The sequence below is a fragment of the Rhinopithecus roxellana genome, chromosome 13, assembly GCF_007565055.1.
Source record: "Rhinopithecus roxellana isolate Shanxi Qingling chromosome 13, ASM756505v1, whole genome shotgun sequence".
In the NCBI taxonomy this organism is placed as follows: Eukaryota; Metazoa; Chordata; class Mammalia; order Primates; family Cercopithecidae; genus Rhinopithecus; species Rhinopithecus roxellana.
This window is the reverse complement of record NC_044561.1, coordinates 105,496,318-105,514,183: the sequence shown is the minus strand read 5'-3', so window position 1 is coordinate 105,514,183 and position 17,866 is coordinate 105,496,318. Positions and strand designations below refer to the sequence as shown.

The window sequence follows — 17,866 nt, the reverse complement described above, 5'->3', positions numbered from 1 at the left end:
CATTAGTGGTGTGCACCTGTAAACCCAGCTACTTGGGAGGCTGAGGCAGGAGAACTGCTTGAGCCTGGGAGGTGGAGGTTGCAGTGAGCTGAGATTGCGTCACTGCATTTCATTCTGGGTGACAGAGTGAGACTCTGTCTCAAACAAACAAACAAACAAACAAACAAACAAAAGATCCATTTCTAAAGGGCAGAATTAGTTTGATTTTTCAAAGGGCTCTGACCTATGCTAGTATGCAAGGTCTCTTCTCCAGAATGTGAGAATGGGATGTGGGATCTCCTCCCCAGGAGAAAGCTCAGGGTGGGGACTGAGTTAGAGAGGGTCTTCAGATGGACTTGGAAGCTCCAGAGCATTCCCAGAGAGCCAGGAACCCCAACTTCGATGAAAAAAATGTATACTATCAAGTAGGGTTTGCTTCAGGCAAGCTTCCCTTGCTTTTGAGATTAATCTTTGCACTTGCTTTTAAAGTGCAAAAAAAAAAAAAAAAAAATACTACTACTAATGATAACTTTTTGTGAGACACTAGTGCTTTATGCCACCTATAACAAGTCTGTGGGGAAACTGAGGCTCAGGGAGGGCAGTGATCTGCCCAGGGTCATCTCAGCTGGGAAGAGGTGAAGTCGGACTGTCATCTTTGGCTTCAGTGCCCTTACTTTAAGTACAAGTTTGCATCACAGTTTTCAGTTCAGAAAGCACCTGCCCATCTTCCCTGGAGCCCTCCCGTTGATGGAGCGCTTCCCCTGCCAAACCCCCTCTTTTCTTCTTTTGAGACAGTTTCATTCTGTCGCCCAGGCTGAACCGTAGTGGTGCCATTACAGTTCACTGCAGCCTCGACCTCCCGAGCTCAGGTGATCCTCTCGCTTCAGCCTTCTGGGTAACTGGGACTTTAGGTGTGCACCACCATGCCTGGCTAATTTTCATGTTTTTTTGTGGAGACAGGGTTTTGCCATGTTGCATAGGCTCAAGTGATCTGCCTGTCTTGGCCTCTCAAGTGCTGGGATTACAGGTGTAAGCCACTGTGCACAGCCTTAAGAAATTTTACTAGTAGTAAGAACACCTAACATGAGATCCACAGAGTTTTTTTTTTTTTTTTTAACACAGTCTTCCTTCTTTCTTCCTTTCTTTCTTTTCTTTCTTTCTCTCTTTCCTTCTTTCTTTCTCTTTTCTTCCTTTCTTTCTCTCTCTCTTTCTTCTCTCTCTCTCTCCTTCCTTCCTTCCTTCTTTCTTTCTTCATTTTTTCCTTCCTTCCTTCCTTCCTTCCTTCCTTCCTTCCTTCCTTCCTTCCTTCCTTCCTTCCTTCCTTCCTTCCTTCCTTCCTTCCTTCCTTTCTCTCTCTCTCTCTCTCGTCTTGCTCTGTCTCCTAGGCAGGAGTGCCGTTGGCATGATCTCGGCTCACTGTAACTTCTGCCTCCCAGGTTCAAGTGATTCCTCGTGCCTCAGCCTCCCAAGTAGCTGGGATTATAGGTGTGTGCCTCCACGCCCAGCTAATTTTTGTATTAATATTTTTAGTAGAGGCGGGGTTTCACCATGTTGATCAGACTGGTCTCAAACTCCTGACCTCAGGTGATTTGCCCCCCTCAGCCTCCCAAAGTGTTGGGATTACAGGTGTGAGCCACTGTGCCTGGCCTTAACAAAGTTTTAAGTGTACAATACAGCCTTGTTAACTGTAGGCACAATGTTGTATGACAGATCTCTAGAACTGATTTGTTGCACCCCCTCCAATTTGGGGAAACATATGTAGCTCCCAGCCCAATACCTGGCACAGAGTCAGTGCCTAGTAGTGGGAGGGCATGGAAGTTATCAGATACAGAGGGGCAGAGCCAGGACTGAGGTTCTGAACATTTGGGGCTGAACTGGAGCCTTAAACCATCCCCCAGTGTGAACCCCAGTATCCTAATAGAGGTCCATTGTCCAACAAACCCTTCCGGGAGGAAATGTAATGAGTCCATGCTCCATGAACCTTAAAATGAAAACAGAATGCCAGAAACCCAAGGAGGTCCCTATAGGGAGCCCTGCGCCAGCCCAGAAAGAGTCAGGAGGAAGGCAGACAAAAGCTGCCTTCACCAGTGAACCAGGTAGCCTTGTTGGGGACCAGGCCTGGCCCTCCTGTGTTTGCTCTTTGAATCATGAGCAGGAAGAACCCCACAAGCTCACGGCTGGCAAGGGGAACATTAGCGTTTAGGGTTGCAAATCCCCAGTGAAGCATTTCGGATTAGGGAGTTTGAATTCAAAGACAGAGATGTGAGATTCTCCTGCCCTATTCTCATCTCTGAGCTGTTGACATTTCCTTATTTGAGCTTGTCAGTCCCACTGAACACATATTTCATCAGTCCCCACCGTGTGTGTGCGTGAGTGTGTGTGTGGTTGGGTGGGGGGTGTTGGAAGGAAGGAAGGGAAGACCGGGAGGGAGGGAGGATTGACAGTGGTTGAGAGCGTGGGCTCTAGAGCTGGCTGCCTGAGTGCAGTCAATGTGGCCATTTCCTTACTGTGTGACCTTAGACAAGTGACTTTATTCTCCGAGCCTCAGGCTTCTCACGTATAAAGTGAGCTGAAATTTTGTATCTGGTGGGGTTGCTGGGAGGCATTGATAAGATGCTGGATGTAAGCTCTGAGCACCAAAAAGCTCTGTTTATAACAAGTGTTTAATGTGTGTGCCACTGTGATTAATATGTGTGTTCTATTTTCCCTTGATTTCTCAGGTTGCTTTTTCAACTCTTGGTTGGAGGAGAGTGGAATCCATATTTAATAACTGAATAGTCAACAGTCAAATCATTAACAATGGATTAAATGACTTTTTTTTTTTTTTTTTTTTTTTGGTGAGATGGAGCCTCACTCTGTTGCCCAGACTGGAGTGCAGTGGAATGAACTTGGCTCACTGAACCTCTGCCTCCTGGTTCAAGCAATTCTCCTGCCTCAGCTTCCTGAGTAACTGGAATTACAGGCAACAAAATCGCCATGCCTGGCTAATTTTTGTATTTTTAGTAGAGATGGAGTTTCACCATGTTGGCCAGGCTGGTCTCAAACTCCTGAGCTCAAATGATCCACCCACCCTGGCCTCCCAAAGAGCTGGGATTACAGGTATGAGCCACTGTGCCTGGCTGGATTAAGTGACATTTAATAAGCATTTTCCATGAACCCATCACATATGAAATATACTGCAAATGGTTTTTCATGGCTTTACTCCTTACAAGCATCCTGCGTTATAAATACTTATGTGGACTTTTTAGAGAGACACGGTCTTGCTCTATCACCAGGCTGGAGTGCAGTGTTGCAATCATAGCTCACTGTAACCTTGAACTCCTAGGCTCAAGCAATCCCCCTGCCTCAGCCTCCCAAGTAGCGGTGACTACAGGTGCGTGCTGCTGCCTCCAGCTACTTTTTCAAGCTTTTTGTAGACATAGGGTCTTGCTGCATTGCCTAGGCTGGTCTCGAACTCCTGGCCTCAAGCAATCCTCCAGCCTCAGCTGCCCAAAGTGTTGGGATTACAGGTGTGAGCCATCACAACCGGCCAATATTTTTATTGTCAAAATTGTTAAAGTGCATTACACGTAAGAAAAATGCATATATGTAAATAGCTCAATGAATTTTCAGAAACCAAACATCCCTTCCCATACCCAGCACCTAGATCAGGAAACAGAATGTTATAAGCTCTCCAGAAGTCCCCTTCAATGCCCTCTTAGCATCTAACCCTTGCCCCAAGGTAACCACTATCTTATCTCTGGTGGCATGGATTAGTTTTGCTGTTTTGGGACTCACATAAATGGGAGATGCAACACGTGCCCTTTTGCCTATGGCTTCTTTCATGTAATATTCTGTTTATGAGATTCGTCCATGTGGCTGTGGGCAATTGTAGGTCATTTCCATCACTATAGAGATTCCAGTGGGTGCCCATCCCACAAGATATCTGCCCATTCTATTTATTCATTCTTTTGATCGGCATGGGGAGATGCTGAGTTTGGGGTTACGATGAACGTTGCTGCTATGAGCTTCCTTGCCTTTTGCTCCACACATGCATGTATTTTTGCTGAGAATACACTAGGTAGTGGAATTGCTGAGTTGTAAAGCAAGCCTATGTTTAACTTTAGGAGATGCTTTATAAAGTGGTGGTAGAACTGATCTCGCACCAGCAGCGTTGGATGGCTTCTGTTGTTCCACATCTTGCAAGATTTCTATTCCCATTTTGCAAATGATGAAGACCAAAAGGTAACAAGCTTTGTCCCAAATGCAGCTAGTGGAGCCTAAGACTAGAATCCAACCACTCATTGAGCCACAGATATTTACTGAGCACGCACTCTGTGCCAGCTGTATGCTGGGACATGGGTCACCATGCTGCATGGCACCTACACCCTCATGGAACTGCCAGTTGGGCCGAATTGAAGGTGAGCTCAGGTGTGTTTGGTGCCCATGGTTTCACTTTTCCACTCTCTCACCCTTTCTCTACACCCCCTTGGAGCCCAGCAGTATTCTTGACACATACTAGGTGTCCAGTAAATATGGAATGAAAGAGTGAGAGAATGAGAAATCTTGGGCCGGGCGCGGTGGCTCAAGCCTGTAACCCCAGCACTTTGGGAGGCCGAGACGGGCGGATCACAAGGTCAGGAGATCGAGACCCTCCTGGCTAACACAGTGAAACCCCGTCTCTACTAAAAAAAATACAAAAAACTAGCCGGGCGAGGTGGCGGGCGCCTGTAGTCCCAGCTACTCAGGAGGTTGAGGCAGGAGAATGGCGTAAACCCGGGAGGCGGAGCTTGCAGTGAGCTGCGATCTGGCCACTGCACTCCAGCCTGGGCAACAGAGCGAGACTCTGTCTCAAAAAAAAAAAAAAAAAAAGAAAGAAAGAGAAATCTCAACAGACCCCTCCCTGCATTTTTTTTTTGTCGGCATTTCTGGGCTGATGAGCAACCGTAGGGATATTTGTTCTCAGGAGGATACTTCATCAGGTCTGCCTTCTAGACCTAAACCCCAGGGCCCAGGCGGGAGGGACCTGTGCATCCTTCAGAGCTGGAGTTTACTGTGGGAGAGGTTGGGATGTCCAGAGGGCCTGGGATAAAGTTTTTAGGGTAGCAGAAGCCCCACTCTAAGGGAGACTTAAGGTCCCAAGATGTGGACCTTCCTTCTGATCAGCAGTAGTCAGCTGGGGGGCGCTCCAGCCTGGCATGCAGAGGGTTGGCTGGATTCATGGTGAGTTGGTTCATAAGCAGCCTCCTGTTCTGTAAAGAGAAAAGGTAGCATCTGTCACCAGCGTGCCCACCTCCCAGCTCCCACACCGAAGGGAAACCCTCATCTATCCATGGTGACCAAAGGCGGGTGCCGGGAGTGTTCACATGAAAACCCTCCCCAGATGATGCTGAATTATTTGCTTCTTGGTGTCTTCACTTTACTAGGCTATGAGCTCTATATGGGCAGAGACTATAACTGTTTATCTGTAACTGGAGTAGAGATGGTCTCAGGTTTGGGGTGGGGCCAGTGCTCCCTACTGGATTGGGTGGAGATCTTGGGAGAAGCTAGAATCCCTGGTAACCTGATGACTTCAGTGACTTGGCAGGGCACAGCCTGCTTGGTAGGAGTACCTTCTGCTGTCCCAGCTCTCTTGGGGGACAGTGTGGTCATCATAATATGGTCACCTCTAAAGTGTTCTCACAGCACATGCAGATGCCCCTTAGCAGGCCTCCCTGGGGGCTCCAGGGACGGGGGTACCTCTTTCAGCCCCTTGCCAGTCCTAAGGAGTCCTCACTGGACGGACCAGACACTCACCTATGAGGCTTTTCAACAGTTTCACATCCAGCTGCCCGAGGATTTCACCGATCAGAGGACATACCTGAACCATCAGCACAGAGAGAAGGATCAGGCCAGGGGCTGGAAAAGGAAAACTGAAGTGCCTGTGGCAGGAAACTTCAAGTCCATGGGATTTTTCCAGTAGGAATCGTGGCCAGAGCGGCTCCCTGGTAGTGAGCACCAACTACCTGCTCAGTGTCATGCACAACACTTCCACGCTTTGTCTCCACAAATCCTCATCATATAAGACAGGGACTGTGGTGGTTCCCATGCTACAGGTGGGAACACTGAGGCTCAGGGAAGCAAAGTCTCTTGCTCAAGGATAGCCTGACAAAACTCATGGCCAACCTGAAGTTTCAAATTGAGATATTTCAAGCTCTAAAACCCAATGTTTGAAATCCTTTGCTAAATTGCCAGTGGATATGCGTTGACCCTCGGACTCAAGATTGCTCAAGATGCAAAGTTTTTTCTAAACTTACCTGACTTTCTACCAGTTGTGGGAGAACTTTTGGCAGGTTATCTTTGAGGTTGTGGAGGAACTGTTTCATCTTTGGTGGGATAGCCCTGGAAAGAAAGGCAGAGGTACAGAAACAGAACAGAGCAATCCAGGCAACATTAAAGCCAGGAGGTATGTGTTGAGTATGCCTTCCACAGTCTTTTAATCCTTACTCAGCCCCATGCCACAAGTATCATTGTCAGTGATCATCAAAGGGGTAGCTCGGACCTTGCCCAAGGTCACACAGCTAATAAGTGCTGGTTATATAAGAAACATGGCAATAGAGCACCAGATTCCAGAGCCTTTCCCTTCCACTGTCCTCCCATAAATGTCTGGTACAATCTAGGTACTCAATGAATATCTGATGAACAAATGATCAGACATCCACTGAGGTCTTCATTGCTTTCAGCATTCTAGAATTAAGAGATAAATCAGGCACAAATCTTGCCTTTGAGGGACTTATAGTCAGTTGAAATTGAAAGACTTGGTCAGCCAGTCTATGGAGCTTTATTAAAGCTGTATTTTGTGTCTTGTTCACCACTGTATCCCTAGCATCAGGTATGGTGCTGGCATACAGTAGGTTTTTGGGAAACATACGAAAGAATGAGGGATAAGGAGGAGCTTCAGGGAAGATGGAAAGGGCATTCCAGGCAACAGGATCAGCATGTGCAAAGGCACAGTGATGTAAAAATGCATGGTGTGTGGTGGAGGACAAAGGGCTGAAAAGTTGGCAGGGGAGAGGACAAGCAGGGCCTTGAGTGAAATTTGGGAGTTGCTCTTTATCCAGAGGGCACTGGGAACCACTGGAGGCTTTGGAGCAGGGGCTTGGGCATGGCCAATTTTCTGTGTTAGAAAGTTATTTCTGCTGCAGGGTGGGGAATGGAGAGTAGGAGGGGAGATCCGGGAAAGCCAGGAGGAGGCTCCTGTAGTGCTCCAGGCAGTGGAGTAGGAGGTGGAGATGAAAGAGAGAAGCTGAGGGCTACTAGGAAGTCATTATGGGAACTGGTGATAATGGGCCTGAGGAGTGGGGTGGGAGAAGAGTCTGGTTTCTGGGAGGGTGGTAGGGTCATCACGGTTGGGAACACGGGAGGAAGAGCAGATCCTGGGGGAAGGATGAGATCTGCTTTGGACTAATTTAGGAGATGGTCAGGAAGTGACACTGCAGCTGGGGCTTGTTAGGAAGGAGGCCCAGCTCTGGGGAGGGGCAGCTGGGGTCTTACTCGGTGAGGACGGCCACGTGGACACTGCTAGGCTCTGCATCGCATTTGCCTATCACCAGATCCCTCCGGCCAAACTCGTCTTTCTCCAGCCAGAACTCCACAACGATGCTCATGTGTGCACACATCTTTATGATGTTGTTATCGAAGGGCCTGCAGACGAGAAAGGAGGAGGAGGAAGGGCAAGGGGAGGAGGTAGAGAAAAAGTAGAAATCTCCGTGTTGGCAAAGACGGGCACTGTCCACCATCAGGGCTTCCCCTGTCACTCTGAGTCCTTTCAACAAACCAGGCCCAGTTAAATCCCAAAGTCAGTGCTTAAAGAGAAAACAGCTGTAGCCAGAGTAAAATCCCTTTTTAAATCCCTTTGAAAATCCCTTAAATAGGCCTTTGGAAATTCAAACGTTGAGAGGTAATCTCTGTTTCAAAAATCTTTCCCATTTAGCTGCATCCTCCCTTTCTTGGGGGCAGTGGATGTCAAAGGATAGTTTGAACAGGAGGATGGTGAGCAGGGGCGATGAGATGATTACAGCAGTTCTCTCTTTCTCTCTTTTATCAAGCTCAGTTGTTGTGAACTCTCATAGGTTTGAATGAGCAAATGACTTCCTTCCACTGACTAATGATGGTCATCCATATTTCAGGTAAAGAAAACAAGGCTCAGAGAGGTGAAGTGACTTGCCCAAGGTCACACAGCAAGTGGCCTTGGAAGCCAGGATTTGAATTTAGGTTGGGATCAGAAAGATCTGGATTTCCCAGGTTCCCTGTGAGGAGAGCTAGCACCTCTCAGATGCTGCTTCTGTATGACTCACGGTCTCAATTCAAGGTCAAATTCAGGTGAGATGTTTGCCGAGAACCACTCCTTATGGAATGACATCTGGATCCCACCATAGTCCAGCTGCATGTTGGTGATGTTGATGCTGCACAAGGAAAGAGCAGAGGCCCCGCAAGGGTGAGGGACCTCAGAACAGGTAAGGCTTCCTGCTGAGAAACAAGACTGTCCCATCTATAAAGAGGGTCTGGCAATGGGAACTGGAGTGTGATTCTTTTACAGATGCTCTGAGGGCAAGAGTCAGGTGCGGGAGCCCTGGACTGCAAGCTGCCCCAGAGTGGGGCACACAGTGCCACACAGTTTTGATTTGTGCAGCTGGGCCCCCATTCTTCCTCATGTGGGCCTTCCACCTTCTCTTCTTTCAATCTTCCTACCTTCCCTCTTCACAGGCCTTGAACCTCCCCAGCCCCCCATCAGCTCCACCATTCGATCCAGAGCTCTATAAAGAGTTCCAGGGCCAGGGATGGAACTCAGGGTCTCACCTGCTCTCTTGCTGCTGCTGGTGTTTCCTGCCGCTGATTAGCCAGCCCACCATCCCTGGGGCCACTTGTGCCAAGGCATTCAGTCTGTCCCCAAAGTGGATGTTCTGGATTCGGCTTTCTGCGTTGTTCTTTATGAGGCCCTGAGCAATAACTGGAAATGCACAAGGACCACTGACTTTGCACAGTGTCATGGAAAAGGTGGGGGGCTTGGGATTCAGAGACCTGGGTTGTAGGCTGGTGCAAGTCACTGCCTCCCCATGGAGATCTACCTCCTTCATCTATGAAATGAAATTATGCTTTGCAAGATTGATATGAGAAATAAAGAAAAAAACCTGCAGAGGGTCTGGCAGGCAGCAGCTGCTCAAAGTGGGGTATTCTGGTTGAAAGTTCACCCAACACTGTATTTCAGTCTGGAGCACGGAGCTAACATACGGGATGTAGATCAGAGTCAATGCTGGTTGAAGAGAAAATTTAGATGGGTAAGTGTGGAGAGAATAGATGTAAATTGCTCCACACCATATCTAGAATAAATTGCAGGACCCAGTGGAACTTCCACCAGAAAAGAATAAATCTCCCAAAGGAAGGAATTTTTAAAGCTATTGGAGATGCTTAAGTCCTGCCTATTTTGTCTCTAGACCCTCCTGCCTGGGATGAGGATCCAGCTCTGATGAATCTCAGAGTGTACCATAGGGCACATTATTTCACTGGTTTTACCTGCCCTGAGATCAGGTCCCACACTGAGAACTCTGGGTTACTGCAGAGTAGCAGTAAATGAAAAGGATACATTTATGATAAACCACAAAATTCCAAGTTCTGATGAGGAAAAATAGAAAACATTCATAACCGAAGAAATTAAGAAATTTCTTAACAAATAAAAATGGTGATTGAAGATCTCATTCTCCAAGAGCTTCTGACCTAGAAGATTTTACGCAGAGTTTTATCAAACTTTTATAAAGAGAAAACTGTGAAAGAAAATGGAGAAACAGAAAGATGTTAAATTCATTCTCTGAGGTTAGTATAACTTTCCTAGCCTCAAGGACAATACCAAGAAAAGAAAGTTACATATTAGTTTTATGTACAAAAAGTTTGCTAAGATCCTAAACAAATTATTAGTTAATGAAATCTTGGCTAGGCGCAGTGGCTCACGCCTGTAATCCCAACATTTTGGGAGGCCGAGGCAGGCAGATCACCTGAGGTCCGGAGTTTGAAACCAGCCTGGCCAACATGGTGAAACCCTGTCTCTACTAAAAATACATAAATCCGTAGGGTGTGGTAGTGGGGGCACCTGTAATCCCAGCTACTCAGGAGGCCGAGGCAGGAGAATCATTTGAACCTGGGCTGGGAGGTGGAGGTTGCAGTGAGCTGAGATCCCGCCACTGTACTCCAGCCTGGGTGACAGAGCAAGACTCCATTGCAAAACAAAAACAAAACAACAACAACAACAACAACAACAACAACAACAACAAACTAATAGTACATCATAAAAATGTTCATTTTAGAAATGTTGGGAAGGTTCAACAGCAGAAAAATCTATTAGTACAATTTATCATTTAGTAGGTTGGAGGAAAAGAGTGATTAACTTTTAGATGCAGAGAAACTTTTGTTAAAGGTCAATACTGACTTATGATTAAGAAAAATTCATAAAACTAGGGGCATAAGGAACAAGCTTAATGTGATAAACACTATATTCCAAAAACCTACAGAAAATATGCTTGGAGGGGAATTCTGGATTCATTTCCATTCCTGTAGAAGGCTCTGGCTACAATGCAAGATAAGAAAAAGGCACAGGGAGTGTAAGGCTTAGAAGAGGAAAGATAAAGCTATTACTACTTACAGATAATATAATACTCTAGATAGAAACACCCACAGAATAAATAAAACAATAAAACTATAAGAGGTCAGCAAGGCTTTTGAATATCAGAAGAAGTCAATAGCTTTCCTTCCATCTGTACCTGCAATTCCAACTAGAAAATATAATAGAAGATTAGGTAGCATTTACTATGGCAATGAAAACTATAAATTCTCTAGGAATCACGTTAACAAATCATGCTCGAGACATTGATAGGACTTTAAAATTATATTATGGGATATATAGTAAAATCTGAATAAATGGAAAGATACACTAAGTTTATGATTGGGAAGTAAAAAATATCAACTCCCTTTAAATTAACTAATTCATTTTAACTCCAATCAAATTTCCAGATGATTTTTTTTTTTTTTTTTTGAGACAGAGTCTCGCTCTGTCGCCCAGGCTGGAGTGCAGAGGCGTGATCTCCATTCACTGCAAGCTCCACCTCCTGGGTTCAAGCCATTCTCCTGCCTCAGCCTCCTGAGTAGCTGGGACTACAGGCCCTCGCCACCATGCCCGGCTAATTTTTTGTACTTTTAGTAGAGATGGAATTTCACTGTGTTAGCCTGGATGGTCTTGATCTCCTGACCTCGTGATTCGCCCTCCTTGGCCTCCCAAAGTGCTGGGATTACAGGTGTGAGTGAACACGCCTGGTCTGATTTTTTTTTTTTTTAAGAGACAGGGTCTTTGTTGCTCAGGCTGGAGTGCAGTGGCACAATTATAACTCATTGCAGTCTCAAACTCCTGGGCACAAGTGATCCTCCCACCTCAACCTCCCAAGTAGCTGGGACTACAGGCGTGTGCCACCATGCCCGGTTAATTTTCTAATTTTATTTTTGTAGAGACAGGATCTTGATATGTTGCCCAGGCTGGTCTTGAATTCCTAGGCTCAAGCAATCTCCCACCTCAGCCTCTTAAAGTGCTAGGGAGCCACCATGCCCTGCCAGATGAATTTTTTAAAGGAACTCAACACACTCTAAAACTCATTTGGAAGAATATAGGTCTGTCAGATAAAACAGCATTTTACAAAGATGTTGTATTTACAATACTATGTTATTGGCGTAAAACAAATGTACAGATACAGCACAGGGAGCTTAGCAGTGAATCCTCATTTTTGGGAAGTTGATCATTTAGTAGATGAGTTAGGGAAACTGAGTCACATGGAGAGAAGCAAAGCTGAATCTCTGCCATACATACACAGGCATACATAAAGATAGCCTCCAGAGATGGGTTAAAATCTTAAATGTGAAAGGTAAAACTATAAAGCTATTAGAAAAAAACGAAGTAGAATATGTCTGAGGTAGGAGCCAGGTCTTAAGACTCTCCAAACACAAACTATAAAACAAAATATTGATGAATTTGAAAATATTCCTGTTCAGTGAAGGACCTGCAAAGTTAACGGATGACAGTTTGGGAGAAATATTCACAACACATAAATCTGGCAAAGGGCTAATATCAAGAATTAAGTAATGTCTCTTCAAATCAAAGAGGATTAAAAAAACCCAGACAAGCAAATTTAAAAACGGACAAAAGGTAAGAACAGGGAATTCAAAGAAGTCAAAATGGGGCCGGGCACAGTGGCTTACGCCTGTAATGCCAGCACTTTGGAAGGCCGAGGTGGGTAGATAACTTGAGGTGAGGGTTTCAAGACCATCTGGCCAAAAAGATGAACCATCCCCACTAAATATACAAAAATTAGCCGGGCATGGTGACATGCACCTGTAATCTCAGCTACTCAGGAGGCTGAGGCCGGAGAATCGCTTGAACCTGGGAGGCGGACATTGCAGTGAGCCAAGGTCATGCCACTGCACTCCAGCCTGGACGACAGAGTGAGACTCTCTGTCTCCAAGAAAAAAGTCAAAATGGTTAACAAAAGTAGAAGATGCTCAGACTTCCCACTCACCAGATAAAGTCAAGCTAAAACAAGTAGTTATCACTCAACCACATATCAAACTGGCAAAAAAAAAAAAAAAGTCTAAAAATAGTGTCAGTTCAAATTGTGTCCTCTCCTCCCCCAGCGCGACTGTCTTGGGAGATAGGGCCTCTAAAGAGCTAATTGAGGTTAAACAAGGTCATTAGAATGTGGCCCTAAACTGACGGGACTGGTGTCCTCATAAGAAGAAACAGAAGCGATCTCTTTCTCTGCATGCACAGAGAAAAGGCTATATGGAGACATGGAGAACATGTCCGTCTGCAAGCCAGCAAGCCAGGCCTCATCAGAAACCAACCCTATTTGCATCTTGATCTTGGACTTCCAGCCTCCAGAACTGTGAGAAAAGGAATGTGTGTTGTTTAATTCCCAGTCTGTGGTATCTTGTGAGGACAACCCTAGCTGACTGATACAGCTCAGTACTCGGCAGTGCTGGGGAACATGGGGAGACAGGTATAGTCATTTCTTATTGGAGCACGTGTAGACCACATGGCCATTTTAGAGAGGATTCTGGCAGTTTTGGTTAAATTGAGTTTATCTCTACCTCAGGACCCAGCCACTCTCCTTCTGGGTATATCCCAGAGAAATTCTCCCACAGGCTGTAACAGGGACACGTGCAAGGAGGTTCATCTCAGTGTACTTTATAATCGTGGAGAGTTAGAGACAACCTGCATGTTCATCCAGAGGGGAACAGCCAAATAAACTGGGGTGGATGAATCTTATGGCTCTTTCTGCACCAGCTGAAGCAACATAGATGTCAACAGCATAGTGCTGAGTGAAACCAGTAAAAAAAAACAGAATGGGATACATATGGCAATACAATTTATGTAAATTAAAGTACCGAACATACAAGGACACAGGCATATTTAAATATATCCATTAAACACACTGCAGTGCCTGCCAAGGCAGTAGAGATACAGGAGTGAGAATAAGGGATAAAGGGGGAAATAAGAAAATAAAACAAAAGGGGGACCTTGAAGTGGTTTGTGCCAATGAGGATGTGCTAGAAGTTGGCATATAATCAACACAACCTCAATTTTCTGTACTTGAGGTCTAAGAAAAAAAGAGGGTAAGTGACTAACCTGAAGTCACCCAGCAGGTTAGCGGTGGAGCCCAAATGGCACCTTCCCACCTCCCCGACCCTGTGGGCAGTAGGCAGAGCCCGGGGCTTAGCTTACTTCTTGCCAGGGTGGATTTGTTGTCTCTGTGGGCTTGGGCCAGGCCAGGCCAAGGCTGCTTGTGCGGTGCCAAGGGCAAGGCCAGCAACCCGAGGAGGATGAGGAGCCTCCAGAGTGGACACATCGTAGGGTCTGGGACCTGCAGATGTCAAGAGTGTCAGATGGGGCCTGGGCAGATGGCTTTGAGGGTGGCAGTCTGGAGGGATGGGCTCATAGTTTTCTGTAGAAAGATGACATCAGAATTAGCCCCCAGCATGCTGTGGGGAGGGGGTGCACCGGACCCTGGCAGCTGCCACCAGGGCTTGCTCACATTGGGAGAGCAACAGGTGGAACCCTGGGGGGAGGCCAGGGCTCCAGAGGAAGGCCTTGTTGCTTGGAGACACTCACCAGAGCCTATTGTTGGGTCATCCAACAGGAGTCCTCTCCCAGACTCTGGCACAGGCTGGGTGTTGGTGACTCTTTAGTGAACCAATGAATGAATACATTTGAGTAAGGATGGCTAACCCCAGGCTCTCCAATTGGGCTAGGACTTTCTTAAGGGCAAGACCAACCTCTTCAATCTCTACCATGACACTTGCTTGTCAGAAACTGAGTGCTAATGAATGTTTGTTGAGTGACCAAACAACTGAATTGATAAGTGGAGATGGCGAATCTCTGAATCTCCTCCAAGTTATGAGTTTCTTGAGGGCAGGGTATGAGTCTAATTAATCCTCATATCTACAGTGCCTCCTGTGTTTGCCGCATGGTAAGTACTGGTGAATGTTTGTTAATGCTACAAATGAATGAATGACTGGATGGATGGATCTTATCTGTCTGGATAAGATTTACAGTCTTGAAGCCAAAGCAGCAGGTTGACCTTGGAGCCCTGGGATTGGGATTCAGAGAGAATTCAGTTTAAGTCCCCTGTCCTCACTCTCAGGAAATGGTGCCAAGTCCATCTAGTTGCTCCAGTCCCAGCCCGTGGAGTTGCCCTTTCTTCCCCTTTTCCTATCTCCCACAACCCATCTGTCAGGAGATTCTGCTGACACTTCCAGAACATGACCACATCTCACAACTACTCCTCAGCCACCATCAGCTTGGTCTGAATTATTGCCAGTGGGTCCTGGCTGGTTTCCCAGCATTTAACTGTGCCCGCCTACAATCTCTTCCACACAGCAGCCTGGACAGTCATTTTAAGACGTAAGATAGGCCGGGTGCGGTGGCTCATGCCTATAATCCCAGCACTTTGGGAGGCCGAAGCGGGCATATCAGGAGGTCAGGAGTTCAAGACCAGCCTGGCCAACATGGTGAAACCCCGTCTCTACCAAAAATACAAAAATTAGCCGGGTGTGGTGGTACACGTCTGTAGTCCCAGCTACCTGGGAGGCTGAGACAGGAGAACTGCTTGAACCTGGGAGGCGGAGGTTGCAGTGAGCCAAGATCACACCACACTGCACTCTGCACTCTAGCCTGGCAACAGAGCAAGACTCCATCCAAAAAAAAAAAAAAAGATGTAAGGTAGACCATGCCACTCCTCTGCTCAAAACCCTCCAGCATTTCCTACTGCACACAGAGCAAAAGCCACATTCCACACAACACCTCCCAGGCCCAGGAGGGTCCCTGCATCCTCTTGGACCGCACTGCCTGCAGCTCTCCCTTGCCCACTATACTGCAGCAGCACAGGTCTCGGGGGTCTGGGCCCCACCATGCCATTGCTGTGAGCTCTGAGACAAAGGCATTTGTCACTGTCCCTGTGCTGTTTCCCCATACTGCGGGGGACGTAGAGGGCCTCATGTGGATGAGGGATGGGAACGTCCTTTGCAAATTTCACAGAAGCCTTGGGGCTATTCTTGGGCAATTTACTGTGGTGTTGTAAGAGACCGTACTGAGAAAGCCTTGGTTCAGGGTGTTGGCTTTCCCTATTTGAGGTCCTTTCTCAGAGTTCATGCTTCCCTTGGGGATGTTTGTAGAATATCACTTACTTCAAAATGTATTTTTCTAGCCTTCCTGGTCTTATGTAAGTGGTTGGAATTTTTTTTTTTTTTTGTCAAGAAAACAGAAGAGTGGGCACTGTCGGGAGGAACAAATCTGTTGTCCTTGGCTCTTTGGACATCTTAACACGGGGCAGGGGCTGTTGGTCCCTCCTCATCACAGGCTGTGGTTCTCAGGGCCACAGAGCCTAATGAAAGGACAGCGTGGAGGGTATAGATTTTCAGAGCTTGATGCATGACAAGAGAGAGCGGATTTGGAGGGATGAGAAGACCCTGCTCAGGGGCCGGGTACTGGATTTGAAGCCAACTCAGTGCAGGATCACATGCAGTCCAGAGCATGTGCTTTGGGGTCACGCAGACCAGGGTTCAACTCCTGACTCTGTCTCTTGGCAAACTCAGTTCCCAGGTCTGTAAAAGGATCACAGGGCAGACCTCAGAGCTATAGTGAGGATTAAAGCGAATCATGTTTGGGCCAGTGCTCCCAAACCATGTTATTATGATGATCCTCCTCCTTGTCCTTACTCCTCTGAGTCTTCCTCATCTGTAAACCAGGGAAGCTGATGGAGTCAGTGACACGGAGCATGAGAGTCCCGAGATGGTTCCTGGGACATGTGTGCAATGAATGCGGGAGTCACCTCTATCAAGTACTTTCATGAATGAAATGCAACTGCAGAAGGCAGGCAGGAATGATAGAGAGGCTGAGATGGCAGTGACGATGTGATGGTCCTGGAGTGAGCTTGAGCGTGGTTGTTCACATGGTGGACTTTGCTGTCATTCATTCAATGAATAAAACCACTAAAATCATTGAGCACTGAGTGCCAGGAGCCGTGGGCTCTGGGGATCCCACAGAGAGTGGTCAGGCAGGGCCCTTGTCCTCATGGAGCTCACATACCAGTGGGGAGACACACAGTCTTCAATTATCCCTGCAACTGAGCATAGGATTATGAAGTATGGCCCAGCGGTGAAGGAGGTGGGAGGTACTGTGGGAGGGCACAGTGAGGGGATACCTGGTCAATGGGGGAAAAGGGATGTCAGAGAAAAGACCTCCCTGAGGAGGTGGAGTTTCAGCTGACATTCAAGGGAAAAAGCCCAAGTTGGCTGGGCACCCCACGCTGGTGCTCTCAGGGAGGATGGTGGTGGAGTGAGGACTGCTCCTTAATGAGCAACTACCTGGAGGTTGGTGGAGCTGGTGTTTCTCCGTTGGGACCCGTTCCCTGTGCTAAGCCTGCTCTGTGGTCTATCTTATGCCGTCCTCATGCCACAAAGGTGAGGAGACAGAGACCCAGAGAAACCCAGCGGCTGCCTAAGCTCCCAGCCAGGAAGAGGCTGAGCTGGCATTCCAGCGGGCTCTCTTGCCTTCCCCAGCACTGCCTCAGATACTGTTTTCCTTAGACCCTGGAGCTGTGGAACATCACTGAGCCTCACGCATTAGCAGCCTCTTTCCGTATTCCAAATAGCTTTCCCTAAAACAAGCTTCTTTACCTTCTTGGGGGACATTTTGAAAATGCACTGGAAGTTTTGGTTTGTCTTTTAGAAAAAAAAATGCACCAAGCTAAAAAATGTTGCACACAGTACCAGGATTGCCATGGACCTCTTAAGGCATGCTCATGGGTTCAATGGTAAAACACTTGCTCTCCTGGGAAATTGGCTTTCAAGGAGTTTGACTTTGAAAAAAATTCATTTATCCATCCACCTAACCATTGTTTACTGCGGGCCAACTGTGTGCCTGGCACTGTGCTTGACTCTAGGGAATAACAGTCACCTTGTTCACCAGCAGCTTATCATCTGGCGAGGGAATCAGAACAAGGTGAAATAAACAAGAAACCAAATAACCGGCCGGGTGCGGTGGCTCAAGCCTGTAATCCCAGCACTTTGGGAGGCTGAGACGGCGGATCGCGAGGTCAGGAGATCGAGACTATCCTGGCTAACCCGGTGAAACCCCGTCTCTACTAAAAAATACAAAAAAACTAGCCGGGCGAGGTGGCGGGCGCCTGTAGTCCCAGCTACTGGGGAGGCTGAGGCAGGAGAATGGCGTTAACCTGGGAGACGGAGCTTGCAGTGAGCCAAGATCCGGCCACTGCACTCCAGCCTGGGCGACAGAGCGAGACTCCGTCTCAAAAAAAAAAAAAAGAAAGAAATCAAA

The 17,866-nt window shown here is 47.1% G+C and overlaps 1 protein-coding gene across 2 annotated transcripts; it reads right to left on the bottom strand.

Moving 5' to 3' along the window:
- Positions 1–4,941: 4,941 nt before the first annotated feature.
- BPIFA3 (BPI fold containing family A member 3) lies at positions 4,942–14,108 on the bottom strand. Of its 2 annotated transcripts, XM_010360598.2 has the most exons (7): positions 13,754–14,091; positions 8,797–8,947; positions 8,295–8,402; positions 7,492–7,641; positions 6,255–6,339; positions 5,755–5,818; positions 4,942–5,210 (listed from the first exon to the last, which is right to left on the bottom strand). In XM_010360598.2, the coding sequence occupies exons 1-7, from the start codon at positions 13,875–13,877 to the stop codon at positions 5,131–5,133; spliced, it is 762 nt and encodes a 253-aa protein (XP_010358900.1). In that variant the 5' UTR covers positions 13,878–14,091; the 3' UTR covers positions 4,942–5,130. The 2 variants fall into 2 exon arrangements, with proteins under 2 accessions (XP_010358900.1, XP_010358901.1); XM_010360599.1 differs by lacking the exon at positions 8,295–8,402 and having other exon boundaries at positions 13,754–14,108.
- Between the last annotated feature and the right edge of the window lie 3,758 nt (positions 14,109–17,866).